The sequence below is a fragment of the Corylus avellana genome, chromosome ca10, assembly GCF_901000735.1.
Source record: "Corylus avellana chromosome ca10, CavTom2PMs-1.0".
In the NCBI taxonomy this organism is placed as follows: Eukaryota; Viridiplantae; Streptophyta; class Magnoliopsida; order Fagales; family Betulaceae; genus Corylus; species Corylus avellana.
This window is the reverse complement of record NC_081550.1, coordinates 5,840,835-5,854,592: the sequence shown is the minus strand read 5'-3', so window position 1 is coordinate 5,854,592 and position 13,758 is coordinate 5,840,835. Positions and strand designations below refer to the sequence as shown.

Genomic DNA, 13,758 nt, shown 5'->3' with positions numbered 1-13,758 from the left:
GCTATGGCTTAATTGGTCTTGAGGGTTTCCGCCGTTTAGGTCCCTGTACAGTCTCCCGCGGGTTGATGCTACTATGGTCACACACAGGTACAATACCCACAATTGGTCTCCCTGTCCATTAACCTTTTTGCTTAAAAAAAAAAAGCCTGAAAAAGATTCAACTAAAATAAGTTTTATGTCATCATTGCCTCTTCGTCCTTAATTTTTCGTACGAGCCAAACATTGTATCGAAAAAAAAGGGAGCCTAAGAGTAGCATAGCTTAGTATTTTCTTTGTATAATTCATTAAATTTTCATGTTTCTCCCCTAGCCGGGCTAGGCCAAGCCCACAGATCTCATTTCTAACAACTTCTCTATCATTTATCTTTGGAGATATTAGATATATCAAGCTAGTAATTCTTTTGATATATCTATATCAAAAGAATAGATATAGATATATATATGTTGACTTCTAAACTTGGGATTTTTCATAACATCAAAATTCAAGTTCAAATGTTATGGGATAATATCTTAGTGTATAAATTGTACTACCACAACCATTTTTATACCCCATCATTACCCTTCATGTTGCCATCATCTTATCGTCTTCATCACCAAATCCACCACCACCAATATATACCATGACAACATACCCAAATGAATAGCTACATATTTGATATTTCTATGTTACCACAAAGAACCCGATCTACTAATAGAAATTATTATATAATATATTATTAACCATATATTGATAGTGATGGTTTAGTGGTCTCAAAAAAGTTCTTATATAGTTGGGCAAGATCTAGTATTAATCGCATTGAGTTTCTCTGATGTATTGATGAAGTTGAGTTAGGCGATGGCTTATCTCTCTATTTTGATATATTAAAAATGAAAAAAGTTACTAAAGTGGAGATTCTTTCTTGTGAGTCCAAGCTGTAAGGGCAATGATATGTGATAAAGCCAGCTAGCTAGCTAGCTTGGCTGCTGCCAAACTCATCTACTCTGTCTTCTCCCCCAAGGCTCCCTCATTCTTTCTTTTCTATAGGTGAGCCTTAACTGTCCACTCCCACGAGCTAAAACTTCCACCCCAAGCACCCCTCTTCAAGAAAACAATATAATTACCATAATCTCTCACATTATTCAGCCTGTTTTTAATTACTTAACATCATTGTTAATTACATGAAGTAATAAAAGCAAAAATATTTACCTTTCAATGGGAAAGAAAATGCTCTACATATATTTAACCCATCTTTTTTCTTCATATGAACTGATATTGTACCTTATATATATATATATATACACACATGCATGTATATATATATTCACATAAAAAATGTTACCCAAATGAGAAGAAAAACAGTTGTTAGCTGCTGAATTTGCCAATGTACCAACTTGAGAAAATAGCTACCTAACCAAAAGAGGCCCATCTACCTAGATTCTTCACCAAGTTTATATATATATATATATATATATATCAAATAAATTTATATATATAATATATACTCATGCATATATATATTATATATATATATATGCCTGATAATTTCTTCTCCAAGTACAAGGCTTATAACTTGCAATACAAAAGTTTTGATGGTGTTAATTGAGAAGACCTCGAGTAAAATTGAAATTAAAGAAAGCTTAATGTATTTGAGTAGGTCATTTTGGTAATTTTCGAATTATTGTAATATTTATTTGTAATAAAGTAAGTTGTTTCATAGCTTTAAAGGCAGCCATGCTGATAACCAGCTAAGGCAGGAGAAAGAGAAGAATCATTCTTGTGGGGAAAAAGAGCAAAAGAAAAGAGAGAAATAATAAGAGAGTACTACAGCTGGTGTACGTAGGTGGCCGGAGGCAGCCATGGCAGCAGCAAGACAGATGCTAATGGAGCAGCAACAATCACTGCAGGTGCAGCGGGTGAAGAACTCCGGAATCATGAGTTGCAATGGGAGCCCGGTAATGGAGGACAAGGAAGACGAGATGTCACGGTCAGCGCTGGCTTTGTTCCGGGCGAAGGAAGAAGAAATTGAGAGGAAGAAGACGGAGGTTAGAGACAAGGTGCATGCTCAGTTGGGCCGTGTCGAAGAAGAAACTAAGCGCCTTGCAGATATTCGAGAAGTAAGTTGAAAAACATGGTATCAATATCCGTTAAAGTACTGATTAAATGATTAATTTTTTATCGGTACATATATTTAACCTTAAAAGCTACACACTTGTTATTGAAATTTAATTATAAGTCATATGCCATGAAATGAAAAACCAAGGCCTTTTGGTTGCTTAAGCATTTAGGTCATGTTTAGCTATTTATTTTCACTTTTTCATTTAAATATTTATTTTCAAAAATTTCTTTATTCTTTCTTTGTAAGAAGAGATAATATTAGAGATTTTATAATATTTTTATTTTCATATTTGGTGATCAGTCGGGTGTAGTTTCTTTTAATCCCATTTGGCTAGCCAAAATAATATACATTTGGCTGGATGAGAATGCATGCATGCAGCAAGAAATAAACGCCAAATTATGGAATTCAGAATAGAGAGTAAACATCACCTTCTGATATATATATATATAATCCTATGACAATAGTTTTTAAAATTGCTGATTCGTAGTTTTTGAAGTATTAGGTTTCTTCACTTTTTCCACTTATTCTGAGAAATTAACTTAAAAAACTTAAAGAGACATATATCTGGGTATTAATTTATTTATCTCTATAAGTTGTTTTATTGATGATATATATAGTGGATTATTATTATTATTTTTTTATTTTTTTTAAAAAAAAAACTCTATTAGGAGCTCGAGGCTCTCACAGATCCATTGAGGAAGGAAGTTGGAGTCGTTCGCAAGAGGATAGATACAGTTAACAAAGAGTTGAAGCCACTGGGCCAAACCTGCCAAAAGAAGGTGGAGTTTTATATATACTTCTTTCTTTTACATACTATTGTTGTTTTCTATATTCTTTATGTCAATCAAAGAAGCTATTTGTTGACAAATTCTAAGCAGAATTTGATAAATTGACTTCCGTATTGTTCTTAGCGGCTTATCAAAACAAAGATTATGAGTTCGAACCATATAATCCAACGTTCACCTTCTTTTAAACCCACACGTCAGGGGCTTAGTTAAAAGAAATGTTAAATATATATCATTGTTGGGAAATTAAGATGATGATTACAAATTATGGACCAAATTATTGTGCCTAAAATAATAGTACGTAGAACATGGGATGGCATAATTAACTTGTATGGCACACTTAATTAAATGAATCATTCAAGCTTCTTTGTCATGATTTATTACCCTAAATCAAATCAAGAAGGGCACGCATTAAGGCAATTGATGTTTTAATTAACTTAATTTTAAAGTTTCTTCAAAAAAATTATTTGTTACATGCAGGAGAGAGAGTACAAGGAAGCCCTTGAGGCTCTCAATGAGAAAAGCAAGGAAAAATCTCAACTAGTTACCAAATTAATGGAGGTGAATTACTTATATATATATATATATATACAAGAGTTCTTCATTTTCATTAAACATTGGCAACTCAAATCTAACAACATGATTTGTTTTTTTTGTTTTTTTCTCCTTTTTGTTGCATGAAATTTGTTCAGCTGGTGAGTGAAAGTGAGAGACTAAGGATGAAGAAGCTGGAGGAGCTCAGCAAAAATATAGATACCTTGAAATAAGATGAGTTAATAATAAAGAAAACCAGATTGGTGTGCTCGATTGATCGTGTGGTGTAATTAGCTAGTGTAGCTATTTTTGAATTTTACATATTTTCTGATTTCTTAATTAATTTCTCTGTATTAATTTCATGACTGGTTTTCCATGGGAGGTTTTCTGATTTAGGAAAGACATCACCCACCAAGAATGTCTGTCACTAGTGAACACTAAACTTTTGTCTTTTCAATGTTCCTTTATATATATATATATATATAGAAAAGTGAGACGTGCCTATCTGTAGTCATGAAATTAGAGTTGGGAACTGAAATATTTCTTCTTGTGTCACTAAATAAGTCACCTATCTCAATCACCAAATCGATGTGCCACCAAGAATATCACTTCAGATCCAAAATTGATGGTGTGAAAGCACCTCCAACATATATTCCTTCCATAAGTACTGAGGGGATATATATGTGTGTGAATATCACTTCAGATCCAAAATTGATAGTGTGAAAGCACCTCCAACATATATTCCTTCCATAAGTACTGAGGGGATATATGTGTGTAAGATTATGGACAGAGTTTTTCTTTAAACTGGGTAAGAGGAATTTCATTCAACCTAATTTATAAAAGTGACATGTGTCCCTTGAATATGTGAGATGCATATTTTTTTTAATAGTAGGGTCGGGACAAAGTTATAATAACTTTTATTAAAAACTTATGTGCATTTCATATCTTATTAAAAAAAAAAAAGACACATGTCACTTTTATAAAGTAGGTTGAAGAAAATTCCTCTAACCTAGTTTGGAGGAAAACTTTGTCCTAAGATTATATAAACCTACAGAAAATAGCCAACATGGCTCATTTATGTTCTCAAGAGATAGTTTAATCGGCTTGAGATCACGTTTCATAAAGCGGAGGTCACTAGATCAAATTTTTCTCCCCTTGCATGGACATGTCAAATATATATATATATATATGGTTCGTTTATATGAACCTATCTATTCGCAACAAATTCTAATCCTAAGGTAATTTAAAGTTCTTAAAAAGAAAATAGAAAATGATTTTCTAAATTTTATCTCAAACTCATTTTATTTATATTTGTGAAATCCAAAATTGTTCTAGACCCACTTATTAATTTTAGAGAAATGTTATTCAACATTCTCAAATTTGAGAAAAATGGGGATAATTTTTGTCTCCGAGCATTTTTGTCTATGTGGTACATTCACATCTACATATTAAAAATAAGAAAAATAAAATAGAATGGTAAGAGATGGACACTTAACAATGCTGAATAGCATTTCTCTTAGTTTTTATCATACGTGGGTGGGTCAATGTAGCAATATTCAATATTCAATTAAAAAATATTACTTTACCACATTCAAGCATTAATGAAATATTGTAAGACCATTATATTGACATGAATTTAACAATATTCAGTTTAACTCGTATTGTTTGCCCCCTATGCTATCCGACTTAATAATATTCAAAACTATCAAATCCAATAATAATATTAAAATTATTCTACATTACATTTTTTTAAAAAAATATTTTAGGAGGTATATATGATAAGAATTGGTGAAATTGATATATATATATGAAAAAATGAAAAAATAATAATAATAATAATCATATTGGGAGGCACAAAAATTCGCTCTCTTTGAAGGAAATTAAAGTCACAAAGGTGCAGTAGACCTTCTTTTTTTAAAAGATCTCATCCTCGGACCAACTGGTTGAGCCCAAAGCTGCACTAGAAAAACACATTATTTTGGTCCAAACCTTTCATTGGGCCATTACCTCACAACAACCAAAAGCGGGTCCATTTGGGTTTTCGATTTCAAAAAGTGCAATTTAAAAATAACATTTTTAAATGTGCCATTTGAAAACTTGATTTTTAAAAACACAGTTAAGATTTTTTGTGTTTTCAAATCGCAATTTTTTTAAAACGCAATACTGAATAATTCATTTTTCGTGATTTCGTTTAAAATTGCACTTTTTGCCTATGAAATCATAATCTCAAACGCACCTTAAAACTGCTTCTTCTACTCCATGTAGGAGGTGATAGAGTTGGGTTTCTTCCCTTGAACAATGTGTAGAAGAGAAAGATCTAAAGAAAGTAGAGCTATTAGATTGCCAAAAAGACTTGTGGCACCGGAGAGGATGTTGAAAAAAGATGGCGGAGAGAGAGAGAGAGAGAAAAGAATTGGGAAAGGTGATTAGGAACTTGTACTTTGATTCCATGTTGAAAATAAGATTGTATATTGAATCACCCGTAATATTGTACAAAAGGCCCGGAGGAGCATATATATATATATATATATATATTCTATGAAGGAATACTAGGCTTACAAACAAATTTTTATAAAAAAAATTTTACAAACTGATGTTGCACAATATGATTGGATATGAGATAAATTCAAATTTTGAGAAACCCAATCATGTTGTGCCACATCACTTTGTAAAATTTTTTTTGCAAAATATGTTTGTAAGCCTAGCATTTTCCATCTTCTTGTAGCTAGACTCAACTATATATCTATATGTAAATCTCTACATTCTAAGGCTTCCATGGTGCACTCATTAAATTTTTTTTTAATAAAAAAAAAAAGCTTCTCTGGTGTACAAGAAAGTTCCTCATCTCTTTTGGAAGTTAAGGAATTTGATGCCGTAGGCAAAGACAAAGAAGAAGAGGACCACCCAACCAATATGGGCAAAGACTACAGGGACAAGAAAGTCATGGTCAAAACCCAAGTAGTCCTTAACGAATTCATCTACAGCCTTTGGTTCTGAACCAGGAATTTCAAGTAAATTCTTCTTGTCACCAACTTGAGATGTGAAAAGTCCATAGATTGTCCAAGCAACTGGGGAAGCCCAGTAGTACCACCTCCACCATATGGGGATCATCTGCAGTGACAAAGCATGAACTATTATGATTAATTGCAGTAACAATGAAAGACTATTTCAAAACTAATTAGAAAGTTGACATAATTAACAACAGTCACATTAGAGAGTAAGCAATTAAAAGTGTAAAAGGAGTTCGAATAGCGTTTCTGTTTCTATTGTTCCGATGTGGATGGTTTGATTTTGTCGTGCATGACGACGATGAAAATAAGATTTGGTTTTGAAATTACGTACCGGCCTAGGGATGAGGAAACCAGAGAACAAGTTCCAAAAGCTCAAGAAAAAGGACATGACAATTGAAGCAATTTGATGGCCCGGAGTGAGTGCAACAACCATCATCCCATACATTGAGAAGTATGTAAAGCACATGAACATGAAGTAGTAGAAATACAAGAACTTTTCCAGCTTCCAGTGGAATCCAATCATTGAGTATAGAAGAAGAGAATACACAAACGTTTGAATTGCAACATAAATTGTCTCAATAGCCACCTGCAGCAAAAATGTTGCCCATCAGAATATATACAGAATGCATTTATATATTCTTTCAAGAGAACAAAATATTTGATTAACTCAGAACAACTTCCAATCTCTTACCTGAGCAAATGCATAAGGCAACTCTGAGTACATTCCAGCTGCTCTTTCACGGTAAAAGACAGTTCTCTCTACTGCCACCACAGATTGCACAGCAGAAGCATTGGTAGCTCCAAGGAAAAAAACAGCAGCATATGTAGCTCCCAATAGATTAGTCAGGTCTTGCTGTTTGTGTCTATTGACAAAATAAGATGCAAATGATTTCATATAAGTACCCAAATTGCCGGTAAGAAACAAGAAGTACGATATTATTGTTAGAATATTAATTAAATGATCAAACACATCCATTCTTGTAAGCTTAAGCTTTTGGGATAAGCAGTGATTTAATAATTGTTTCTATGTTGATTCCCAAAACAGAAAACATACTCTTAAAAGTGAATTTAGACGGGGCATAAACTCATAGAAACAAAAGGAAATGAAATTTAGTATGAAAAATTTTAGACTTACATCTTGTCTCCTTTGCTCCAGAAGATGACACCAAAAAGAATACCAATAACAATCGTCATGAAAAATCGAATTGCATTGTACTGTGAGTTTCTCCAGTATGACCAATGCTGCTTCCAGAAACAAGCCTTGCACTGAGTTATAAAGCTTTGAGAGTACTGTGTGGGGAAGTAAAGATCCTGGGAACCTGGTTGGGGAGTGCTTAGCTCCTTGATAAGTTCCTGATTTCTCCTGAAGATTTGAAAAGAAAAATTCAGTGACAAATCAGTACAGATGCAGACAGGTTGGCCATAGAAGAGAGAATAAAACAAACAAAATCCTCATATTACTCACCGGTAAAGGTCAGAGTTGGCATAAACTTCTGCAAAATCAATGTCAAGTTGAGCCTCAACTGCAGTAGAACTGACCTCTAACATCCAGGTAGCAGGATTGTATCCTTCTTTGATCTTGGGAACCCCTGGGATAGCCTGGAAAAAATTCTTAATATTAGTCAAACTTGTGCTTAGAAAATTTGGAGAACAAGCTTCATAATCCTTAAAAATTGTCAAGAATAGTCTGAATTGAACAATCTAATTCAAGAAAAGGAGTTTCTCATTAAAGGGATCCAACATTGATAATGCAACTAGAACTAGCAATAGTATGACAATAGACTGCTGGAAGCTTCAACAAAAACATGTTGGAAAGAAGTTCAGCTAAGTGTTTTATGGAATTTGGTGTCAAAAGATTTCTTGACTATACAACAAGAACAACTGGAATCAAGCATTCAAGAAAAATGGGAACTCACCTCAAAGTATTCAACAAGTTTGTGAGAATGGAGACCAAGAGGTCCGGCATAAATTGCTTGTCCTCCCCTTTTCATCAAGAAGAGCTGCAATCATAGGACAATATGAACACATGAAATGATGTAACAGCATACAAGAACATATAATGGATTGAACAAGCTAAATAAACCATACCTCATCAAATGATTCAAATATGTCCATGCTCGGTTGGTGAATTGTGCAAACAACAGTTCGTCCTGTATCCACCGTGTTTCTTACAGTACGCATGACTATAGCAGCAGCTCTAGCATCAAGGCCTGATGTAGGCTCATCCATAAAGATGATGGAGGGGCTAGCAACCAACTCCACGGCAATGGTGAGCCTCTTTCTCTGCTCAGTTGAAAGACCATCAATTCCTGGAAGTCCAACTAGAGCATTCCTCAATGAGTTAAGCTCAACCAACTCCATAACTTCATCGACAAACATCTATAAGAATCAAGAAAATCACCTATCAACTTTATTGTCCATCTGATTCAGTTTCTCATATTCAAAACAAACTATAGAGTAATATGATAATCAGTTTGACAAACATGCCTTTCGTGTTTCTTTCTTTACATCCGAAGCAAGACGCAGCCAGGCAGAGTGTACCAGAGATTCATAGACAGTAACATACGGGGAATGGATGTCATTTTGTTCACAATAACCGCTGACCCTAGCAAATGTGGCTTGGTTCTTTGGGTAACCAGAGATGCTAATACTTCCTTCAATATATCCACCAGTCTTTCTTCCTGCTAAGACATCCATTAAGGTAGTCTTTCCAGCACCACTGACACCAACTAATGCTGTCAATATACCAGGTTGGAAAGCTCCACTAACATCTCGCAGCAGCTGTAGTCGGGTCTCATCAACCCCCTGGCTCTTCATTTCCTGAAAAGAAGACAAAGTTCTTAAGAAACATCAAAGAAATGTTTATTTTTTTGTATTATTTCTGTTCTTTAAATATGAAGAAAAACACTTCAATATATATTCCTGCTAAAAAAGTGACTTACTGCTGGCATATCAACATAGTAATTCACATGGTTGAAAGCAAGTGAAAGGGGTTGGAAAGGCAAAACCATTCCTCGTTTAGTTTGAACAGAGCTGGCAGTTCCTTGAGCATTTCTCACTTGCATATCAATACCTGTAATGGTTGTTATTATTAGACTAGCAAAATAATGTGATGGTGGCGCTAGCATTCTAGATTTAAAGGCATATGCAGTAAAATTAGTACTACAGCAGGATCACATGGATGAAGAATGGTGCAAGTGGTGATGAACGGTCCATAATTATCACATAATGCTTTTCTTGCTAATATGATGCTCGATGCCCCAACAGTGGTGAAGAGACATGATGTGGTTGGTGAAGACTTTGTGTGGCGTCCCACATCGCTTGAGTATGGAGATGCAGATGTGATTATATGTATACTTACACCCTTTATGACAATAACGTGTTTTAAAGCCGTGATGGTCACGATCCTATTAGAACTCTGTAGTTAAGCGAGCTTAAGTGAGAGTAGTACCAGGATGGGTGATCTCTTGGGAAGTCTGGTTTGGGGGAGCCAAAAGCGGACAATATTGTGTGTTAATGGGGTGTAGTGTTACACTTTGGTTCTTGTTACCTTTGAATTTGATAGATAATCCATAGCATTTATGTCAAATGGCTACTTCAAGAATAGTGCAAACATCCAAGTTATTATACATAAAAAAAAAAAAAATAAATAAATTTTTTTTAAAAAAAGGTATAGTGTAACAAACCTTCTAAATTGGATTCCAATTGTCGCTTGGGCTTGCTTTGGGACTCATCATCCAGAATCACAGCTTTGGTATCTCCGAGAGCTGACATTGAGTTGAAAGGAAACAACAAAAAGTCAGCACATGGATCTCAATGTCATTGCCATATGAAAAACCAATATAACAAGTGCAAAGTATTCACTTACGCTTCAAGAATGTCAGGGCTGCAATGAAAAGAAAATTGAAAAGAAGAGAAAACCCAAAGAGTGCTGCTATACAAATCCAATACCAATATGCTTCAGTAAACAAGCCTCTTCCCTTGAGAAGGGTCTTTCCAACTGTTGGTTGACTAGAGTTGAGCACAGGCTGTACAAAAGAAATAACAAAGATACTAAGCATATATCATTGAGTGCAGATTTGAATTTAACAAGTGTGGAGAGAATTCAATTGAGATGATAAAATTCACTGCAAATCATAAAGATTTTTTCTATCCTTCAGAAGAACTTACAGTGCTCCATCTGTCATCAAGAAACTCATTAATAGAAATTGCATTTTGTCCATACATCATGGGAGAAATGTAGTAGCCCCATATCATCCACGACTCAATGTCATCTGTGTGCCAAGTTGAGAATTTAATATCTTAGAACATATGAAATTATATAGAAATTTTTCAATGTAATCTTCTCAAGATTCACAACAATCCTGGTATTAGATGGGTATAGGCAACAAATTACTTTGATGACAAAATACTCTTGACAGTGAACAGAGAAGAATTCTAACCTTTGGAAACAATGAAACCTCCAAGCACAAACACCATTAGTAGTGTAAAGGTACCAAGTGTATTTGCAACAACCTGTGTTCTTCCAACGGCTGCAATGAATCGAAAGAGGCAGAGTGCCATCTGATGTACGCCAAAGAAAGCCAAGAACTGTTTGAAGAACCTAAACATATAGGACATATGTCAACAGAAGAACCTTTCATTTGTCAAACTATCATATTCCAACGTTCATTAAGCATAAAAAAGCTAACGCAAAACTTCACTTACTCCTAATGTTTAGGCACTTTTGCAATCATTCTCAATTTAAAAAGTTGCAATATCAGGTTCTCATGTTTTAAAAGATTGCAATGCTACCCCTACTGTTAGGGTTTAGGACAGACGGTAAATAGGTGAAATGTCCCTAATACTCCTACAAAACTAATAAAAATAAAAATTTACCCTTAATTTAAAAAAAAAAAAAAGCTCTATGATTGTAGTTATGCATTTTTTGATAGGGTATTTTGGAGATTTTGGCATCCTTCATTAGAATTTAACAGAAAATCTTAACGGAGCGGTGACATTGCAAACTTTTAAAACACGAGAACTCAACATTGCAACTTTTTAAAGAGAGTATGATTGCAAAAGTGCTAAAACATTTAGGTGTAAGTGAAATTTTCCCAAAAGCTAACATTAGGAGAACAAATATTTAGTACTTACCTACTAGCCCCGGGTGCAAACCCAATTGTGTAATATGTAAGAATGATCCAAATACCAGATTCCATCAGTGAAATTGGAATTCGAAGCAGCCAAATGGGCACTGCAAAAGCCCATGCAGGGTAGAATAAGAAATCTCTCTGTTTGAAGAACACAGGAAGCCTGAAAATTGTCATTGCAAGTTCTGCCAGCCCATTAAACATGACATTAATGAGACTGAAAAATAGTGCTCCCAAAAATTTTGCTCCATCTTCTATTTGACCAGATTTCATTTCTGTTCTTAAGAACACAGTCAATGCGATCGTAGCCATGATTGTTATCTGAGTAGTTTTGAATATATATATGAATGAGTTGCGCTTCATCAGTAGCCATTCCCTAGAGAAGCAAGCCTTGAAGAGTTCCATGTTGGAGATCCCATACTTTTCTCTCACCAAAGCAGCAGGATGGGCACTGGATTTATCATAAGGAATTCTCAAATCTTCAGAGAGTTGTTGGCCAATGTGAAAGGAGTTAAAGGCCCTTACAAACTCGGATACCGAGATATATCTATAAGGTTGGTTCCTTTTGAACCAGTATTGTTCCTGGTCCTTCTTGGAAGTTACTTCCTGCAGAAAGTCTGCAACACCTTTCCTCTCTGGACATTTGAAGCCTGTATGTTCAAAGAACTCAAGAACATTCTCACACGGACCCTGGTAGACAATCTGGCCATTGGAAAGAAGAATGATGTCATCAAAAAGATCGAAGGTCTCAGGCGCAGGCTGCAAGAGAGAGATGACCATGGTGATATCCATGACATGAACCATCTGCTTCATGAACTTGACAATTTGAAACGTAGTGGAGCTGTCCAGCCCCGTTGATATTTCATCCATGAGTAATGCTTTTGCTGGTCCAGCCAACATTTCTCCTGCATTCAATACAAACACTTCCAGCTTAAAATTCACAAATAGTTTTCTGTCTTCTATTTTCAATCCCCATTGACAGCTAGTGTAAGAAGATTACAAAATAACATAAATCAAATAGCCAGAATGGATTTCTTACACATATTAACTCGAAAATTAATTTTCAACATCTAGGACAATTATAGAAATTATTTATCACACATATCAAATTTCAGAGTGTGAAACTAGCAAACTTCGTGTTTCCCATTTCCTATCAGCTTAAGCTTTTGAGATAAGTATTGATTTAACATCGTATCAGAACAAATGTCCTAACATGTTTGTACCTACTTCAACTTTTGGGACAAGTAGTTATTTAATATAGTATTAGAACTGAAGTCGTGTTAACATTTCTTCTCAGCTTAAGTTTTTCGGACAAGTGATTTACAGTATTATGCGGGAAATTCTTCCTATATGAAGATCCCTCAAAAAAATTGTATGTTATTAACACATACCAGTAGTTACACGCTTCTTCTGTCCACCAGAAATACCCCTTCTCATGTCATCTCCCACCATGATATCAGCACAGATATCCAATCCAAGTATCTGCATTGGAAACCCGTGAGTTATATAGCATACAAGAAAAAAAAAATGAACCAACAAGCTAAGTGACGAACCCTGAGAACATAATCTGTGGTCAAACTTGTCTCCTGTCCGGCCATAGCTGTAGCTTTCATGAAGGCATCAATCTCCAGGTCTGGATTAATTCCCCCCTCTTTCTCCCGTCTAGACAACTCTGACAGCATTTCATACCTGGTACCAACTCCTAGACAACGTCCGGAGAAATCTAATGTCTCACGAACAGTCATCTCACCATAATGGAGATCATGCTGGCTAATGTAAGCACTGGTTCTTTCAGGTACAAATTCATTGAATTCATGACCACAGTAGGTGACTTTCCCAGTTACCTGTTCATTGAATACATGTCAAAACTGAAGAAATAAGGAAATAAAGAAAACAAAGACAAAAGATTTACAGGTGGATCAGTGTTTGACACATTCGTCCACCACTAGACAATAGTCCAATAGGTCTACATTTTTACTTTTATTACTCGATTGATTTATGTTACAAATTACTCCTATTTATAAGAGAATTGGGGTAGGTGAAGATGATACAAATATAATAGGTGGACATAATATCAAATCAATCAAATCTGATTATCTAAAAGATGTGAGATGATATGTAATCAGAATGATTTGAATACAATTAAATCTGATTATAATCATATATTCTAACAAAAACTACTTGGCTATGTGTGTTAGTAG

The 13,758-nt window shown here is 34.7% G+C and overlaps 2 protein-coding genes across 2 annotated transcripts in view; one reads left to right on the top strand and one right to left on the bottom strand.

Moving 5' to 3' along the window:
* Positions 1-1,748: 1,748 nt before the first annotated feature.
* Positions 1,749-3,807, top strand: LOC132164616 (uncharacterized). The gene is made up of 4 exons (XM_059575152.1): positions 1,749-2,093; positions 2,764-2,874; positions 3,361-3,441; positions 3,573-3,807. The coding sequence occupies exons 1-4, from the start codon at positions 1,836-1,838 to the stop codon at positions 3,645-3,647; spliced, it is 525 nt and encodes a 174-aa protein (XP_059431135.1). The 5' UTR covers positions 1,749-1,835; the 3' UTR covers positions 3,648-3,807.
* Positions 3,808-5,972: 2,165 nt separating this feature from the next.
* The window catches only part of LOC132162799 (pleiotropic drug resistance protein 2-like), an 11,222-nt gene continuing 3,436 nt past the window's right edge, over positions 5,973-13,758 (bottom strand). The window contains exons 2-17 of the mRNA XM_059573027.1: positions 13,111-13,414; positions 12,949-13,039; positions 11,562-12,462; positions 10,868-11,028; positions 10,596-10,699; positions 10,294-10,453; positions 10,112-10,192; positions 9,368-9,498; positions 8,913-9,245; positions 8,514-8,804; positions 8,342-8,425; positions 7,891-8,024; positions 7,561-7,788; positions 7,117-7,288; positions 6,757-7,011; positions 5,973-6,525 (exon numbers count right to left, since the gene is read on the bottom strand). Of these exons, the coding sequence (XP_059429010.1) occupies positions 6,256-6,525; positions 6,757-7,011; positions 7,117-7,288; positions 7,561-7,788; positions 7,891-8,024; positions 8,342-8,425; positions 8,514-8,804; positions 8,913-9,245; positions 9,368-9,498; positions 10,112-10,192; positions 10,294-10,453; positions 10,596-10,699; positions 10,868-11,028; positions 11,562-12,462; positions 12,949-13,039; positions 13,111-13,414 (3,700 nt within the window). The 3' untranslated portion in view covers positions 5,973-6,255. The remainder of the gene's footprint in view (positions 6,526-6,756; positions 7,012-7,116; positions 7,289-7,560; positions 7,789-7,890; positions 8,025-8,341; positions 8,426-8,513; positions 8,805-8,912; positions 9,246-9,367; positions 9,499-10,111; positions 10,193-10,293; positions 10,454-10,595; positions 10,700-10,867; positions 11,029-11,561; positions 12,463-12,948; positions 13,040-13,110; positions 13,415-13,758) is intronic.